This window comes from Hyposmocoma kahamanoa, unplaced genomic scaffold, assembly GCF_003589595.1.
Source record: "Hyposmocoma kahamanoa isolate Upper Pololo Valley unplaced genomic scaffold, ASM358959v1 211, whole genome shotgun sequence".
In the NCBI taxonomy this organism is placed as follows: Eukaryota; Metazoa; Arthropoda; class Insecta; order Lepidoptera; family Cosmopterigidae; genus Hyposmocoma; species Hyposmocoma kahamanoa.
Genome location: NW_020653732.1, coordinates 2,833,854 through 2,854,536, shown reverse-complemented (window position 1 = coordinate 2,854,536; position 20,683 = coordinate 2,833,854). Strand labels below are relative to the sequence as shown.

Below are 20,683 nucleotides of genomic sequence, written 5' to 3'. Positions count from 1 at the left end.
ACAAACTTATCGCAAAAGAGATGACAACGAAAGCGTCCCATTATACCCCAGTGGAATTAAAACAATTTACAAGTGAATAGAGAAAACATTTGCACGCCAATTATCCTATAAAATTACATGGTGTCATCCCTATGCATGCACCACCCTAGCAAAGCTGGTATGAGTAGGGTGACCATCAGTGACAATTATAGTTAACGTGTAAACGCATAATAACACGAGTTGCAGTTTATTGCATTGAAACTGCAGAACAGCAATGTAGTCGGCGTCAGCATTTAGTCGCGTCAACTGTATCCAATTTTTATTTTGCAATTCTGATACAGTTTGTGTGTCTCCGTTAGCTACGTGGCTGCTACTTATCATTAGACTAGGTAATAAACAGGAAATAATAATTTAATTGTAAAAAAAAATTTGAAATTTGTAAGCAATCCGACGTAAAACTTCTGTGCCTTTGTGTGGTGCCCTTTCCATTCCACTGCTACCATATCTTTGGAATTCTCGCCGACTGACGTTGTGAAAGAAAGAACGCGTCACATGGTATCATTTTGGGGAGAGTAGCACAGACGGAGAATTAAATAAGAATGAGTCATGCGCCAAAAAGACCACCCTAGTGGTGTCCAATCCATCATGCTAGTACGCTTTTGTAGGCCATATTGTCCGTTCAGCTAACCGATTTTGAATAAAGAAGTCATAACGAAATAGGATGCTATGTCAACGAGGTTCTGTCCTTGGTACACAGATTGTAACGAATACAAACTAGACAAAGGTTCACGAATTCGATCGAAGAAATTTTTTCTTAGAGTAGTATTTTTGTATTAATAATAATTATAGTTCACGACTTTTTTTTTTAATAATATCAAGTGACGGGACGAACAAGTCTCCACCTGATGACAAGCTACACGTCTGTCGATAACAGTTGCAGTGCCAGTCAGAGTCTTAAATCGCAAAGATCTGAGGAGCGCTGCCCAGTGGCGGATTTGCAATCTTAGCCGCCCTAGGTCGCAGGCCATGTAGTCAGTACCAGCCGCCCCTGTCTCAGCATTCATCATATACTGGTAGACTATTTAATGAATTTCACTACCACTGCCTATTGATGGAAACCGCATGAAAATCCGTTTAGTACTTTTTGAGTTTAATAATATGTAGTGATGTAGTGACATTACATTATAGATATGTAACATATCTATATTTTATACATAAAATGTACGAAAGTGATATAGGAAGATTATTGATAAACGATGCGGTGCAGTACGGGCCGCCGTAATGTGCGTGATGAATATTGTTGTCACTCTAAGACATAAGTTGACAAGCCACATGTGCCTGTAATTTCAGTGACTTTTTCGTTGGTCTTCTATATGTAAATGTTTTAATTGTACTCTGCAAATTCCCGCAATATCCGCGAAAATCCCTAAGCCAAGGTGTCAGTACAATGTAGTTACTGACGTAATGAAGATAAATATCTCGCCGGGGAGACCGGGGCAATAAAAACACAATCAGTTTGAGCCCAATTGACAAGCTACCTATTTGAGATATCTCCCCTTTAAAGATAGGGTGGGGGTTGTGATTTGATTCACTAGTTTTCTGATTCATTTTAAATAACAATATGAAAATGATTGTCAATAATTTATTATAATTTAATGGAAGAAATATTACTGTTTTAATTTACGTTTTTACGCTAAAACCGGTGAAATAACTCGACATAGAAGAACTTTTTCGACCTGGAACTTGAACCCACGATAATACTGCACCGTAGTGCTGCTCCTACCAACTGAGCTACGGGTCAAGTTATCGAGTGGACAAAATTCTCCTGTGTTTTTGTTAAGGATCTTTGTATTGGATCATTCGGCATACTGAGCCGCTAATGACTTCTAGATTTTACAACCTTCTTCAATATGGAAATCTTTATGAATTTTGGTATAGACATAGATGGGACCTAGATGAAAAGAAATCTTAAAGGGGGTGAAATACGGGATGAGAATTTGTAAGGAGAACCAATTAAACTATGAAAATTAGTATAGTACTGTAGGCTCACCGAAGTACTTATTGTACCTACGCAGACGAAACCGCAGGCGCCAGCCTTCCTTTTCAATTCCTTTATCATGTACATACATAATATATGAATGGCGCCTTAGCTATTCCCGTATAGCGGTTCAAAAATAATCTAAACCACGATATCACTTTAAAAACTACCTGACACTTAAACGCTGTAGCGTGCGACTGCATTTAATACTAGTTTTATTTATAATATCGAGACACCTACCAGTTAATGTAGACACGTTGGTAGTGTAAAATTGATTATAAGAAAAGAACCAGGTCAATTCGATAGTAAGTTAGTAAATATGTTCCCTCTTACTGCTTGAGTTTTTTTAAAGCTAGTTGTCGTTTTATTAATTGGTAACTTTTAACTGTATCATTTATGGAGAACAGTTAGGAGATTGTTTGACTTTTAAAGTGAAATTTTGTACATAAATTAATTCATATTATAGTAACATTTATTTACATAGTGCAAAAAAATTACCACTTGTTTAATTTTTAACAAATAAAAAAAAAGGATTTCTATCACGTTGTAATGATTTTTTTAATTTTGATGTCATACTGACCTTTTATTTATTTACATACAAAACAAAAAGATTTCAATATAGGTTTTAAAATGGAACAAAAAAAAAACCAGTAAGTAATAATCGTTAATTAACTTAAAATCTATTTCATATATTAACACGTTAGTTAATACCGTTAAAAGATTTCTTTAATCAGGGTGCCAAATTACCGTAACTGTAACCAATTAAGGTAATTCTAAAGATTCAAATCAATAAATGTCCCCTCTCTAAATGGAACGTGATTAAAAGACCAATTTGTGGTTCAAATTGGCGGGAACACCCACGCACTGACAGTTTTATTTTTAATTGATCACAGGCGCAGGACATAAAACCATTCAGCCTGAGCAATGGTATTGAAACTATACATCCTATTGTTGTCATTTAGGCTAAACTCATGCTCTATTTAACTTTAACGTATAGATTTAATACGAGAAATAAAAATAACTGGCAGTTGTCGACAGTGACATTTGATATTCAAAATTTGCCATTCACGATGTTTAAAACTATAGTGAAACAAAAGCTATGTAACAATACTAATATTTTTTATCTAACTACGCAGAAGCTCTGCGTAGTTAGATAAAAAAAAATTGTGGTAGAGACTCGTTTAGCTGTTGCAGATTGTTTCGATCTATGATATTTAATCATTTACGTTGTAAATTATTAAATGTGTACAAATATTTATTTAGAAACAGCAACCCCTAGCAGTAGAGCTTAATCAGTATTTTTTTTAATAATAATAACTTATTTAATAAAGAAAAACAATGATATTACCAGGTGCATTTGAACAAAATCATTAGTTGTACAAGAAGACAAGAAATGCCATTTAAAAGTGATCCCCTGACTCCTAAACTAGGATATCCCGTGTCTTAGAAGTTAGTAATTCCTTCAACATTGGGTATCAATTATGGTACTGTGCATACGTTTTAATTTCCTTGCAAATAAGTCACACATCTACACACACACACACACACACACACATGTGTGAGTGTGTGTGTGTGTAGATGACGTGGATTTTTCACAGTATGACGATTTGAAGTATAATTTGCTTACCTATGAAATAAAGATGGTTTGAGTTTTAGTTTAAATTCTAGTCAGACCTGAAACTTTCTAGACTATATTCGCCCTAACTTCAAGGAAATATTATTTTTTTAATGATCCAAGTGACGGGACGAACAGGTCATGCGCCTGGCGGTAAGCGACACGCCTATCCATAACAGTTGCAGTGCCACTCAGAGCTTTAAACCCGTCCGTCACCCTGCGACATAAGTTGACATGTTCCATGTGCCCGTAATTGCACCAGCACCTTTAAACCCGGAATCAATATGGAAACTTCAAGTGTAAATTTGTTTTTATGACATTATTTGATTTTGGCTTTGAGATTAACTGCAAAATTAACGGTATAATTAAGAGTCTGTACAACCTCAAATGGCTTGATGATATACACTGATTACTGCAGGGTGTGAAAACACAATTCCTAAAAATTTTTACAATAGAAAAAAAACACAAAGTAATTTTTTTTATATCTTACTAAAGAGAACACGTATACGTTTTTGAAATGGCCTTAATTTCGTTTGTAAAAAAGTAAATCCTGAAATAAAGCCAATGACTAAGAAAATACTTACTACTACTACTAGAAGTAACTGCCTCCATGGCCTCCGAACGGTTACCATGCCGGGCTGCCATGCAGAGGTCCCAGGTTCGATTCCCGGGACGGGAGAAATATTTGTATGGCCTACATTTATTTGTCCCGTGAGTTTGGGTGTAATTTGTGATTGTCTATTTGTGTATCCATGGCACCCGCGATACAGGGTTTCCCTAGTGTATGGCTATGAGTGTGTGTGTCATTATTATTAGAAGACCATACTCCACACTACACACATACTCTTATTAGATATTAGTTTGAAAATAATAATCATTGTTACTTTTGTTTTTTTCTATGATATCAAGTGTCAAGACTAACAAGTCGTGTGGCTGGTGATAAGCAACACTGCTGGAATTATATTTGGCCTTAGGTATGTAGGTACTGTCATTAACATCAATAGTAAATATAAAAACTAACAGTAAACTAAGTAGAGTAAACGAAATAATAGTTAAGGTTATTTAAAATCGTCGTCGGCAATCTTAAAAGGCGTGTTGTAAAAATATCCTAATTTCTTTATAGCTCTACAATTTATCACAATTGATCCTTTTGCCTTAAACTTTACGGTTCAAAATATTTTAATAGTTCAATTTTGTCATCATAACGGTGTTTACCTGATGGGCCTTCTTTTTCAATGACGGTTCGGCCTGTTTGAAATTACAAAAAGAATAATTCACGTATTGTATCTGTTTAATTACTTTATTACTTTACCGCCCTTCTTAACTTTTGTAAAATTTGCCTATGAACTATAGGTAATTATAATAACCAGTAGAGCTCCTTGTGAGAGAGTTAGTCCAGGGAAGTACCGTTAAATTACAGGCACATGTGACTTGTAAACTTATGTCTGAAGGTGACAGGCGCAGTGGCGGTTCCCCTGAGATCTTTGCGATTTAAACTTCTGAGTGGCACTGCAACTGTTATGGACAGGCGTGTAGCCTACCACAAGGCATACGACTTTTTCGTCTCGTCACTAGATATTATAAAAAAAACACTATCTTCAAATAGGAAATGAAACTGTTTTTCCGGATTTAAATCGCGTATATTTTTTTCAAACAAACCGACGTTTCGGGCCCTTTACAGGTCCCATGGTCACGGTTTCAAACAAACGTCGGTTTGTTTGAAAAAACAAATATACGCGATTTAAATCCGGAAAAATAGTTTCAGTTCCTATGTGTAACAATCGCGAAAACCTAAGAACTCGATACTATCTTCAAACTTCAATCGTCTTTTGATTTCGATTAAACGTTCAAGGTACATGTGGCTAATATTCATAACGCACCTTAGGTGTAATAATGACACATCTATAAAATCACAACTTTTCAGTAGAGAAAAAACCGCACTCTGAAGTTCGTGAAATTACATCTATTTGCCAAGTTTTATTGGAATCGGTTACCGGAAAGTGCGCGAAACCGGATTCATCCCCTAGTTTGCCACCCTTAGAGGTGGAATATTTTCTTCAAATTTAAATGGGGTCAATATTGAGGTACCGTCTTTCCAAAGAAAGATTCATCGAAATCGGCTTACAAATGCTGGAGTATTTAATTGCAGTTATGTATATATGTTAACTCACGTGCTCTGTATTAAAAATAATAAAGCACACACTCGACATAGCCCCGCACTACGGAAACCCTGTGTTGCGGGTGCCATGGACACACACATAGACCCAAGACACAAATAATACCCAAACTCACGATACAAATAAATGTAGGCCATTCGGCCACAGAGGCAGTCTATTAAAAAAAATATTAAAAGAAAAGAAAGTATTGAAACCACAAAATATTCATGAGGTAGCTTACTGTACGTGTCAGTGGGGTTCGGGTGCTAATGAAGAGTTTAAAGAGTGAGCAAGACCGATGGAAATGTACTTAAATTTATTAAAATCAACAAAGGAAAAGTACGAACAAAACACACGGAGAAAAAAATTACAATAACAAAGAAAAAGGCGCCAAAAACAAGTACATTTAAATTTAGAATATCACTCTAAAACAAAATTGCTAACATACCCTAAAGAATAATTAATTCATAGAGCCTGCTTTAATTATGAAGGAGAACAGTTTTTAAAACCTAGCGAGAGATGGAATACATATATACTATCTTATTTTACGTAATTACATACCTTTGCTTTTCGGCGACGACGGTTCCGTGTTATGAACACTAAAATCATTATAAAAAGTCTTACAATCAACTGACAACCTTTCTCTCAACTTGTGTTCCATTGCAAAATCTCTAATTGCCTCCATTATTAAAAAAGTACAGGCTGTATGATTAAGCAACCCTTGCGTCAGGCTTCGAAAAAGTAAACTGTCAGTCGCCGCCGCCTAGCCAAAAAATCCATAATGTGCCGACCAATAAGAAAGCAACGTTGATCCCCACCGATCAGGGCGGAGCTTAAATTATCGTGTTGTCTCTTTCTAACGCTCGTTCTTGTTATGAGGTAATTTCAGTGGGAAAAGGATTAGGGTTGTGATACACTGAAATTACTCTTTTTTATGGGTTATTTCGTGTGAGGATTTCTCAAATGACGTGCTAACGATGGCTTTTTTTGAATTTTTTTTTTACAAATTACCATTTTTAATTTAGTATATCGTTTATCTCCTAAATAGTTTTAGGCACAATTTTCAGGGTGCAATTTCGGTTCACACGGAAGTCATCTTGAGTAGTAGCTCGTGCCAAACACGGTATATCTATGAGTCATATTTAGCATAAAAAATTTAGACATTGCAACAATTAGTAGAGAATGTGAATGAGAATGAACTTTCGAAATCTAAGTTCTTACTTACTGAGTTTCTTTAACTTATTAAAATGGCACAAGTAATTTTGTAAACAAAAGGATTATTTTGATAGTTTTTGAACTAACAGCCCAATAACTATAAAAATGATGGTGTTTCCTTCACGTGCTTTTACTAGAATATCAAGGTATTCAAATTAAAAAAGTTGTATGAGTCACATGTTGTTAATTAACCCATAAACGTACCAACCTTTCAAGGCTGTCTGTTGTGTTGAAAGATATAATGAAAGATTAAGTATAATTTATAAGTTTTTAGGTTTTCGCGATTGTTACACATTGAAAAGGAAATTATTTTTTACGGATGTAAACCGAGTATAATTGTTCTTTTATAAATCCAATTGACAGGACGAAGAAGTCGTAGACCTGGTGGTAAGCGACACGCCTGTCCACAACAGTTGCAGGACAAAGACCTGAAGGGATTTACCACTGCGCCCGTCACCCTGGGACATTAGTTGACAAGTCCCACGTGCCTGTAATTCTGCTACTAAAGTGTGTATTTTAACTGCTAACAATATTTACGCTGACGGCTGGCTCAGTCGTGTCCGTAGGATCTGGAAAGAACCTTAAACGTTGTTTTGTTTCAAAGAAAAGATACATTTTATTCACATATTCTATTTTAGATCCGGAAAAGTAGTTTCATTGTATTTCTATTTGTACGGTTGTAAAAAATGCATAATATAGACGTTTTTATTCTCATCGAAAGAAAAAGAAATAGTTTCTTTAAGTAATCCAGTTAAAGGTAGAAAATTTCAAATACCTTGTACAGGAGGCTGCCAACAATTCCCCATTAGGCGGTTAAGTTTATTTTTCGGTAACAAAAAATAATGTTGTAATATAATTGTAAGTCAATGGTTGTAATGAGTTAATTAATTATGTTGACCTCAGTGGCTCGGTAGTTTGCACTGCAAGCTTGAATGAGAAGAATTTCTAAATTATTCAGGTCTGGGTGTTTTATGTGTAGTACCCTGATATGTATTCTGAAACTCTGGTATTCATAGTACAAGGAATTTCTTAGTTTGAGACCTGGTGATTGGTAGAGTTGTCTGGCATATTTTAATGATAAAGAAAATTGCAACCGTTGTGCCACGACCTTTATCTTTTTAATTGTAAGCATTCATATTGTTCTAATATAAAGTTCTGGCATCTTGTATTATAGACTCTAATTATCAGATACCTTAGTTTTGCAGTAAATATTAAATTACAATGAAAATTTCGTAAGCATTAGAGCTCCTTGTGAAAGAGTTCGTCCAGGAAAATACTGCCACCTTACCTATTTCTACCGCCAAGCAGTAATGTTAGCATTACTGCGTTCCGATTTTGAAGACTAGGAGCGCTGGTGACTTGTCAACTGTTCGTCCCGTTACATTATAAAAATATCGAGTTCTTAGGTTTTCGCAATTGTTACACATAGGAAATGAAACTATTTTTCCGGATTTAAATCGCGTATATTTGTTTTTTCTAACAAATCAACGTTTCGGATCCTTTACTAGTCCCACGGTTGATTAAGGTGGTAAAGTCTTCAACCAGTTATTTTTAATATTAATGAGTAAGGGTGCTTGTCAAATTACAGGCACATGGAACTGTCAGGGTTGACAGGCGCAGTGGCAGTGCCTCTCAGATCTTTGCGATTTAAAGCTCTTGCGTGGCACTGCAATTGTTATGGACAGGCGTGTATCTTACCACGACGCATACGACTTGTTCGTCTCGTTATACTATATATTATAAAAAATTACAGTCAAATTGAGAACCTTCTATTTTGATGTCGGTTTTGAATGACTTCAATCGTCTTTTCATTTCGATTAAACGTTCAGAGTACATGTGGCCGGTATTCATAACGCACCTTAGGTGTAATAATGAAAAAACACGCAGGAACAGTGCCCCTCAGATCTTTGCGATTTAAAGCTCTGAGTGGCACAGCAACTGTTATGGACAGGCGTGTCGCTTACCATCAGGCGCACGACTGGTTCGTCCCGTCACTTGGTATTATGATACCAAGTGAAAAAGTTTATGAAAAAATTTGTAATTTTGTAGCTTAATTACAAGGAGAGTGTGAATTTGAGAATTATTTTTGTACCTGTAGTTAAATTATTTTTTCATCACACTTGCACGTAATGCTTGCATGCAGGCCAACTTGATTATAATATATATAATACCCCAAGTAAAACCCTCGGGCCTTTTTTCTTCTCATTACCGACCACGACCACTAAAAGTGTTTTTTTATATCTTTAAATTTTGGTAGATATTTTGTTATTTTTGTAAACAGCCATATTTATTTACTAAATATTATGCTTCCCAAATTTTGCGAAAAAAAAAGAAACTGTAAACGAAATTAGAAAAAAAACGAAATAACGAATTTTTTTCAAAGAAAAAAGACTGTGCCAATATTTTGAAAGTTACCAAAATGCAAATATCTGTTAGTCATGACAGCGAGGACATGAGTAGACCACTGTCAAATAAATTACAACAAAAGTTGTTTATTCAACTACAGAATAAAAGTGTCAACACATTGAAAACAACACTTAACGCTTTAATTTTGACAAATTGTTGTAAACAGTAGCAATTATATCCGAAAGGCTACTGTATTGAGAAAGCAAATCTTTTGTGCCAGCCATCTTGAAAGAAGGACCGCCAAAAACAATGCGCATCTGACCATAGAGCAGAAAATAATGGAACCTTTTTCTATTGTACTTTTTTTCTCAAAAGTTTTGTCTTTGCTCAATTAGAGGGTGATCTTTTGTGGCCAGAACGTGGAGGAAAAAAAAGGAAATTTTGCTTTTATATACTATGGTATACAGTTTCTTTGTTTTGATTTTAAATTTTATTGCCGCCACATTTTTGTGAAGTTTGTAATGTTTCTTCTGAGAATTATACTTACTGTCTTCTTTCCCCCGAGATATGTTATTAGGGTATATAATTTTAAATACAATCCTTCTGATCGTGTCTAAGCTGAAATTTTGAATTTCCTTCTGTGACCTGAGATAATTGAGGTTAAGTTTGTGGTAAACATTTTCAACAAATTTTGCGCTCACAAATATGCAGAACTGACAAAAAAAGAAAGAATTCGAGGCTTCATTATTGAATCGATATTCCATTTAGTTTTTGGTATAGTGATGAAAAGGTAGTCAGGCACTGCTGGCACCGCTTAATCTAGATTGTAATGTAGCCTGGAGAGTGTGGTAGGCTCCGCAGCCTTCACAGCCTCCGCATATCTTGCTTAGCGACTTTAAAGTTGAAAATTCAAAATATAGGTATAAGAAATAGTGGAAAAAATCCGGTTTTATATAAAAATATATTAAAGTTTTTTGTGATCTTTTAAATGTTTATAGCACAAGGGATTTTTGGTAAGTAGTAAGCGGGTCAAAATTGGACGAGAAGACGTGCTCGCTTCAGAAATTAAGCAGAGAGTGACGATGGAACGAAACAACGAGAAAATGACGAGGCAAAGGAATTGAAGAACGATTCAAAATTTGAAAACCAGTGGCCAGGTATCAGAGAAAAGGTGATAAAAAGGTGGGATAACAATATAGTTCACACCGTCACTGTAAACAAGATTATTATTGAAAATAGTTTTGTGGGAGAATGTAGTACTAACGACAAATAAACAACATCAATTCATTAGTAAAGTCACATACAGTAGACATAGAGAGAAGCGTCACATTTATATCACCGTGACTATTACAAAAAAATCACTGTGACAAATCACCACGATTATGTCACACCTATCACTTACATCACGCTAAATAGTTTAGGCGAGCGGCTAGGTGCTTTCTAATAGTCGTTATTAATAATCACTGATGCATCGAGTATATAACCAGAAATAAAGACGAAATAAGGGCTATCCATCCATGGCAGCTCATCAGCCAAATGGGCTTTATAACACTTTTAAATATAACTCTCGTTTGCGCTGAAATCACAAATTAGAAAGCTGAAATAGTACAGCGCCAACAACTGACCTGTGTGTACGTCTCCGTATATTCCAAAAATATTCTGTATTTATTGTAATAAAGATGATGTCTCTAACTATGGATGGCTGTTCCATTCGGTGGTATGAGAAAAACAGCAAAACATCTAATTACAAAACAAACGGAACCACATTTCATCGGTAATTAAATATTAAATGGTAATTTTTCGATTTTCGTCCATTATAGCAAAGCTCAAGTCGACACCCGTCAATTGTTTCGAATTCGGGCTGGCCAATAGGAGTGCAGTTGTCACGGTAAAGATTTGGCAGAATAGTTTTCAAACGAATTAAATGATATTTCGTGTCTATTTCTGGTTATATTCTCGATGCTTTGCTCTAACGTTTAAAACTGATCCGTAATAACCTTTACAGTTTTACAGGCTTGTCGTTAATAAGACCATGCGGCTTGTTTTTTATTTTGGATCAATTTGTATAATACATGGTATTTACACTGATCTAATTATTTCTTGGTTCTCATTTAGAATATAAAAAAGCTAACATAAATATTAATACAAAGATCGAACACTCAGAAAAAAATTCCTTCGATCCGGTCGGATTCGAACCGACGTCTTCTTGCATTCCGTGTCAGACGCTATACCAACTAAGCCACGGAACGAACCAACGGACCTCACGAATTTTTCTATGTGCTTGCGTCGTGTCTTTGTACTTGGTCTTTCAACGACTTTTTAGTCGTACCGCCATCTATGAGAAACCTATGACAGATTTATCACCCAGTTAGTACCTTTACAGCTACCAGTCCTGGCGAGAGATGTCGCTATTCACTGTATTAATTAAATTTTTACTGAATTGATATTATAACATTTATTAATTATAACAAACTAGTGGAGTAATTTCACAAAAAATAATTGAATATCAATTCAATAAAAATTTCATTCAAACATAAATAATTTAAAAATTATTTGCGTCAAAAATATATTATAAACTTTTTAAAAGGACACGAGACGTTCACAATGAAAATGTAAGATACCCAGATAGATTAATAAATCATTGTAGTATACGGAGTCAGACGAAGAAAAAATTCCAATATTGTGATCACGCCTGGGTCTGCTACCGAGCTGGTCTGCCACGCAAAGGTCCCAGGTTCAATTCCCGAGCCGGGAGAAATATTTGTATGGCCTAATATGCGCGAAATTCCCCCCCTAGTTTGCCATCCCTCAGAGGTGGAATTTTCTTTAAATTTAAATGTGACCACTACTGAGATACCCTCTTTCCGACAAAAAAAGATTCATCAAAATCGGTTATCGGAGTTATTGCGTGACATACGTACAAAAAAACATTCGAGTTGAGAATCTCCTCCTTTTTTGAAGTCGGTTAAAATCTCACATAATACATAATTTATTTCATACAGTTTGTATTTTTTTGATGGCCTCTGTGGTCGAGTGGCTTGCAAACCCACTTTCATGGTGTCACCGACTCTTAGATTCCCGGGTTTCTCTCAGAGAAAAGTTTAAGGAGACTGGGCATCACAGTATATTTACTCAAATGTTTTATATGCTTGTAAAAATATACACAATTTCATTAAAAAAGAAGATACCCATAATATTAACCTTAGAACTAAGTCCAAACTGGAACTGGGGAACTGTATACGTTTTTACAATAAGATCGCGGAGCATATATTAAGACTATAATTTCCTAAGTTTAAAACTTACATTAAAAGTGTTTCAATTGAAAAGTCATGTTACAAAATTGTAGACTTAGGGTCGTATTCTAGAACTCTACTCAATGCTCAAGTCAGGATTTGGTATGGTTTAAAGCACTCGAAATCATACTCAAGTCCCTGCCATTAGGATCGTATTTCCAGTGCTTGTGTTTCCAGTGCAATCCTGACTTGAGCATTGAGTAGAGTTCTAGAATACGACCCTACGTTTTAGATGTATGGAAAGACAACGTGAGTCAAGATTCCACACAAATATGATTCAAAATGTATTCTATAGCATTTAAGGTTATGTGAAAAGACTTTTCAATATAAATACTTTTATTGTAAGTTTTAAACTTAGGAAATGGTAACCTTAGTATATGCTCCGGAATCTTAGTTAATAAGGTTAATATTATGGATAGCTTCTTTTTTAACGAAATTATGTATATTTTTACGGGCGTACAAAATATTTGAATAAGATTCAAAGATTTTGCCATCGATCTTTTTATGCTTTAAAGTCTATACTATCTTAGCTTGAATTTAAGTTTATGCCCATTGACTTACAGATAAATGGACGACGGGTTTAATACAAAAACCACGAAAAAAATGTCCCAAGTCAACCTATTTAAACGTAGTGACATGTCAAGGAATATGAAAAAGCTAAAACGTTGAATTTAAATTGTAATGTCATCGCAGTACTGTCTAATTTTGCTTGCTTCGCTGTCAGTCGAACAAACGAAGACTAGAGCGTGAATGACGCTCTGTATACGATTTTAACGCCCTATAAGTTCGGACACTTTTTAGCGCGGACCCGACGTCCATATAATTGTGAGTCAATGTTTATGCCGTACTAATACGGTTTATTTTGCTTGGGTCGATTGACAGGGCCACTGGCTTTATTTCAAATTTAAAAAAAAACGAAATATAGCCCTTTTAAACAATGCATATCGTATAGTATACCTACATGATCTATTTAGTTCAGATGATATAAAAAAAATATATATTTTTCCCAAAGTAATTGATTCAACACTCTGACTGTTATGTGGGATCAACCGAAGACATTAGAAGTCGTATAGACTCTTAAAGTTCATAATATTATGTATAACACTTTTGACGTATAACCACATGTGACTTTATTATGGGATATAAACCGACCCATCCGAAGAACAGAGTCCTATGTGATTATATCGCGAAAAGAGAATAAGAGCGTTACGAGAATAATTTCCTTATTCAAATTAAGGCCTAGTGTAAAGGTGTTTTGAAAATTTATATGTCTTATTTCATTTCGGTAATATAAAATCGAGCAACGGTCGATGTGACATCTCCAGCGAAGAAGAACGAACGAAATGTACTATGTCCTGAGAACAAGTAGTCTTGCACATAGATCTTTGTTCTACGGATGAGTCGAAACATTTGATATGAAATTGGTACCGAAAACAATAAAAATAAAATACTGTTTTTTTTTACCATAACTAACATAATCGATATGTAGGAGAAATTAATTAATTAACACATCTGGATCAGCGACTCGAGATCTACAACCCCTCCTAGTCGGTTTTTGAAATATCTTATTTAGTTTCAAATTTATTGTTACTAAAATGCAAAAGCATTAGTAATGACAAGAAGGGCAGAATACCTGTTACTAGAAAATGTTACCGAAAATTCAACCTAATACCGCCATAAAATAATAATCATTAATTAATGCATTGTTTTTTTTTCTCGCCGCGGCAAAAAGGCCGTCGCTATCGGCATTCCTTTTGATCTTCATTTTACAACGGTTAAGTTATTTTGTTACTGATAAATCCTAACTGTAAATGTTAATGTTGGTTTAGTAACAATATTTTGTTTTTTCAGTTATTTTTTCTATTGAATCTTTGTTTTTATTAATACGTAATTATAGTTTGTTTATAAAAGTAGATAATTGCATTTTTAAAAGATTCGTTCCGTTTATTATAGAAAAAATCGGTCTTTCTGTTCTTTTTCTCGTCATATTTCAGTCTAGTAGTATTGGACCTATATGTATATCACACGCATTGATGTAAAAATGCCACATCTGCAAAATTATAACCTTTCAGGAGAGAGGTTTAATGATGTTACCAATGCATGACATTAGTCGACACCAATATTTTTCTTAAATAAGAGAGTTTAATTTTACATATACATAATTTGTTTTTGAATAAACATAATTCGTGTTTTCTTAATTTTTATGTGATAAAAGCACTTTTGATGATCACATGTGGATTTATTAATACCAAGGGTTGACAATAAAACAAATAATACAATTTGTGAATGTTACGAAGTTGACCAACTGATTTTGTTCAATAATTAATTGTTTGTTTTTGGCAATGAAATGTGGTTAGTTAACAATCTTTTTTTTATATCTATGCTATGTTGCTATGATATGTTATAAGAGCTTTAAATCGCAAAGATCTGAGGGGCAATGCCACTGCGCCCGTCACCCTGAGACATAAGTTGACAAGTCCCATGTGACTGTAATTTCACCAGCACCCTTCTCCTTCAAAACCGGAACACAGTAATGCTGACATTACTGCTTGGCGGCAGGACTAGGTAAGGTGGCAGTACTTCCTCAGACGAACTCTTTCACAAGGAGCTTCACAGTTGCAACATGAAGGCAGAAACTTGACAAATTGGGAAGCAATTCTATAAAAGTTTTTGACTAATTTCATTCTTAGAATATATAAACCTCTCTTCTGAAATGTTGTCATTTTGCATATGTATCTTTTTTACATCAACAAGGGTGCGAATTGTATGTAATTTATATTTTTCTTAAACTGCAGTCATCGGGACATGCCGCTTTTACTACTAGGTACTAGGTTACAACTAGGTACAAGTCCAAAACTCACCGTGTGGGCGATCGTCCGCGCCGTCGCTGTCAATCTCACTTCTGATACTCCCCGGACTGGCCCTCTTCAAATCCTCCTGATTCTGTCCCTCTTGATATCCTCTCTTGTCATACGACATAAAAAATGGGAAATTTACACGATTCTGATAGAAAAATCGATCTCTTTTCACATCGTCATCTTCAGAATTTGTATAATCTTGAGATATATTGTTTTCAATGTCGATCTCCGGCGATCGTCTATCGATACCGACTATCGATTCGATTGAGAAATTCTTCGGCGGTATTTTGGTTTGCAAATTTTGCAATTTCCCAATTTCCGACTCCATTGTGTGTCACTTCACTATTTTATTTTAACGTTCTATAATTAAAAAGTCACTGCACTGGCTGGTTGGAAATGTCACTTTTTAAAAGAAAATTGTTCGATTATTCGAAAATCGAAATTTGTATTTGGATCCGTCGAATGTCAGTTCTCAACTGAGCCTCGACTGAGGATTTCGAAGGGAGTTCGTTTGGCCACGCCTTCTAAAGGTGTGGTCTGTGATAGTATTAATCAAGAACCATCTTTATTCTAATGGCAATTGGGTGGAATTTTCTTTAGTAATATTTATAATGTATTTTATGTAAAAAGCAATTTGAACTCTAATAAACTCGAATACGGTTTCTATTTTGTTTGAAACATTTTATTATATAAAAATAAGTAATGCTTAGTAGTAATAATAACCCTTGGTAAAGTCAATTTACTTTTTTATTCTTTTTTTTTTATCGAATTAAGGATTCTTTTTTAATTTTATTTTGTTTTTTTATCATTATAAAGTAAGACGATTGGCGGAATCATTATGCCTAAGTTCAGCATCTCATTGGTATAAATAAAATATTTTCTATCTATAGACGACTTTTTTGATGTTTCATGTCAATCACGTCAAAACGGACCAACGGATTTAAATGAAAGATTCGCTCTGGACCTTTTGGAGGGAAAAGTGTCGTTTTTATTTTGACTTTCAATTATTTTGTGAAATCTAGTTTAAAGTGGAATAGGATAGTGATATTGTGCCTTAATCGAAGATTAAAACGCGAAATTATACGAATCTCGAACTAAAATACCCGTATCGGCCCGTTTTAAGGAATCCCGAGTCAATCCAAGCACGCCGCATCAAATTGCCTATCCTCTTTGTGGCGGCCATATTTACAGAAACATAGTTAAATTTCATGTTTAGGCTGATGGCTTTGCCAAAGCCTTAATAATAATAATAAAAAAAAAAATTAAATGAAAATTAAATGTTGATTACCATATACTGTAAGTAGAAACTAGTGGACAGGACTTAGTTTCCTTTGTAATATCGGTTTTTATTTTAAAGTTAGAAGGAATTACGGCGAATTTTTTTTAAAGCCTTAGGTACACAGATAATCTTGGAGAGGATTCCTTACGTAGTATAGAAAAATGAACACTTTATACACTGTAAAACAAATAAATAAGTATTAGACAACATTACATACATTGCTCTGATCCCAAAGTAAAAACAAAAGCATGTGTGTTGTGAAAACCGGAAACAACTACAGCACCACAAACACCCAGACGCGAGACAATATAGAAAAGTTAGTTTTCTACATTGACACATCCGGAGATCGAAGCTGGGACGCAGAGATGACAACACCGTTAAACCAGCAAGCCACTCGACCATGGAAGTCATCGAACTACGTATATATTATGAGAAAATAAATAAATAAACCAAATTATTTTCTTCATATTGAAGCTTCTATCTACCCGTGCAAAGCCAAATGTTTTAACTAGTATATTTTTCCAGCTTTCCTGAAAACGCCTCACGAGATTGTTAAAGGGGGTACAACCTCCCCATTTAGGGGGAAAGAGAAGGGGGTTAGATTATATTTTAATGCAATAATTCTATGTGATCATACCGTGTTTACGAGGGTCGGTTATGCATGAGATGAAAATTCCTTCGATATCGAGTTCTTATGTTTTATCTGGAAATCAAATTTTTCCCGTGCTAATACAGTTCAGTTTGCTTGGGTCGAACGGCAGGGACACTGGCTTTATTTCAGAATCTATTTTTTTCCAAACGCAATTGAAGCCATTTGACAAATGTATATCGTATAAGTACTATACTTGTTCTATTCAGTTCAGTTGATTTAAAAAAAATCATTGATGTATGTAACGTAGGTACAGTCATGAGTTTTTTTGTTTTGTTTTATTATTTACAAATGTCATGCCAGTTTGACAGCTCTATCTGAGTGAGGTCACAGAGAGGGGGTGTTTGGTAGTCTGAAGCCGGATTTACAATTGTCTGACGTGACGTGACGCGTCAGAATGGCATCGGTTTTTTTACATTTAATGTGGTTAGATTTTATTAATGTGTCGTGACGGCTCGTGTTGTGTCGCGTCAGAAGCGATCCCGATCTGCGGAGCTGCCGCGTCACGTCATATCAGAGAAGTGTGCAGTGATGTGTTCTGTCGCTTCAGTGCCTTATGGTAGTTTTCCAACGGCAAGGCTTGAAGAAACGAGAATTTAAATATTAAAAAATTGCCATTAATAGCTAGCGCTGTGACTGTGAACAGTAAAGATTCAGGGCTGTTTAGTTCATCTAGCGACAAGTTCGCGGCTGAATAAACATTAAATAAAACATTAGATTATGTTAACAGAAGAAGAATCGGAAGAAACCATCGTTTTCTAAATCTCAATTCGTACGTACTACGTACCCCACAATCTCGCGGTTGATATTAATAGCCATCGCGAGCTCGCGTGAGACCGCGCGGGTACTCGCGAGTTCGCGCGAGAAATCGTATTTCCGTCAAACAGTATAATGCTCTATGTAGGCAGCAATACGGTTCAATATTATATCAACAAACATTCAAATTCTAGCCTCGCCCATCCTCGTCAATCCAGATCTTTGCCACCGAAGATGCGCGAGAAAAGAATGGAAATTTTGCCATTCAAATTTCTATTCTCGTCTCGCCTTGTCTCTCCTCGTCACGCCGGTGGAAAACCACCTTTAGACATTTTAAAATAGTTATGAAATCTTTCATCATCGCTCTCAACTTCTTTAACGAGACAGTGAAATTCGCCGTTGACTCTTTTTTATTCACTTGATGATCCCAATATGTTCTTTTTTCTTTCTTTTTTTTAATATAGTTGCCATCAAGTGGCCATCATCGCAAATTCAATATCTCCTACATAATCTGAATCAGAAACGGATGATTCCAAAGAAAATATTGCGAACGCATGAATTCTCCGAGAGCCATGACGGTATTGATTCAAAATATTGAAATTAGTAGAGGCGAAGCTCCTGAGCCTTGAACACCGCCGTAAAGTTGCCTGCTTGTCGGTATTCTTAAGGATATATCACGGAGAGTGTGCGATGGAATTGCATAATTTGATTCCGCCTTCCGCTTTCCATTGTCGGGGGACTAGACGTGGGCTGGGGTTCCACCCCTATGTTGTTAATATTCTCAGCATTCGCAATAAGCGTTTGGCTTCCACATTTATATGGCGAGCGGCCAGTGTGAAATTCCCTACCTGCTGACTTGTTCCCCGACCGATATAACTTGGACCTTTTCAAGGCTAGAGTGAATAGGCATTATTTAGGTGTGCATGCTACATCGTCGACCTCATCATCACTTTCCATCATCAAAAATATCGTCAGAAGACGACAGAACATGACATGTAGATGTGAACGCTTTCCATGACGTCAGAGCGCATCACGATACAAACGCGGCTTGTATTTGTTCGGTTAAATCAGTCATCTGACGGGATCCTACGACATGATGTTCGTTGGCAGGTTTGCCATATGAAAATAAGAAGTGAAGTTGACAGTAAAGGCTTATAAACGAGCGCGTATTAACAAAAGGGGCTTTTTATGTAAGTTGCTTGGATAGTGATCACGTGACTTGGCCTCGCCCTCTGTAAACTTCCTGCGTGACGTTTAAGACGTTTTAACCTGATCTGCATCTTGCTATCCAGTGGCGAGACCAAGAGAGAGAGAGATGAAAGAGAAGCGACTTACCATGCGTCGGTGGTAAGCGCTTGCTGCACGCCTGCCCAGAACACATGCAGGTCTTAAGACAAATTTTTGAATGCGTAACTCCGTGTGTATCTCACTCGGTCGTAGCTAGAAGATTAAATTTTGTGAAATTTGGCCCCAGTTCATGACTCTGATGGTACAGTGTTGAACACAGCTTGGCATACACGATATAAAAATATTTGCATTACTGTATCGACGTAATGAAATTAAATGAGGTTTATTTACAATGAATAGATTTTATAAGATAATTATTATATTATAGCCCAAAATCGTGGGCAGATACACCGAATACGGAATTTGGTATCATTCCATATTGAAATATTTATATATTATATCTCTTAACTCATCGTGCCTCTTTGGCATAGGCCTCCTCCAGTTCTTTTCTTTTGCTCTACCAAGAGCTACTCTTCTCCAACACGGTCCTGCAGATAGCTTCAGTTCATCACACAGGTATAATTCCATACTTATTACAAATTTCGATGTACAAAATCTTTTTAGCCAAAAAAGTGGGTCTCCGTACAATACCCACCTTGCAATCCTGTGGATTCTCACTGCTAAGATTGCATATTACTATTTGATTTTGAGGCAGATGGTACATATTGAAAGTAACATAAATTTTTTTGTAGGTATATTTTGCCGACTTCAGTGAAAGATTAAATGCGACAAGCTATCGCTTTTCGATGAGACCCATGCATAACTTGATCATACGTCGCCCTTTGAGCGGGACAGTCTCGCTTTTAGGTTTCGTGTCCCTCTGTCACCAAAATACTTAAAAGTGTGCCGCGTTCACAAAACAGAACACACGTAACAAAAAATTTCAAAAAATGGCGCGAAAGCGAGACATCTAGCATCAGATAATTATACAAAGTTCTTTTTATAAATTTTTGATTTCAAACAATTTTGGGTATTATTATTAATACAAAGATCGAACACTCAGAAAAAATTCCTTCGTTCCGGCCGGATTCGAAGCGACGCACGTTTTCTAGCATACCGTGCCAGACGCTATACCAACTAAGCCACGGAACGAACCAGCGGACCTCATGAATTTTTCTATATGCTTGTTGTCGTATCTTTGTATTTGGTTTTTTAACGACTTTTAGTCGTAGCGCCATCTATGAGAAATCTATGAAAGTTTTATCACCCAGT

The 20,683-nt window shown here is 35.7% G+C and overlaps 1 protein-coding gene across 1 annotated transcript in view; it reads right to left on the bottom strand.

Moving 5' to 3' along the window:
* Window positions 1-15,828, bottom strand: part of LOC113227616 (segmentation protein even-skipped-like) — a 38,979-nt gene extending 23,151 nt beyond the window's left edge. The window contains exon 1 of the mRNA XM_026460580.1: window positions 15,504-15,828. Coding sequence (XP_026316365.1) covers window positions 15,504-15,828 — 325 coding nt within the window. The remainder of the gene's footprint in view (window positions 1-15,503) is intronic.
* Between the last annotated feature and the right edge of the window lie 4,855 nt (window positions 15,829-20,683).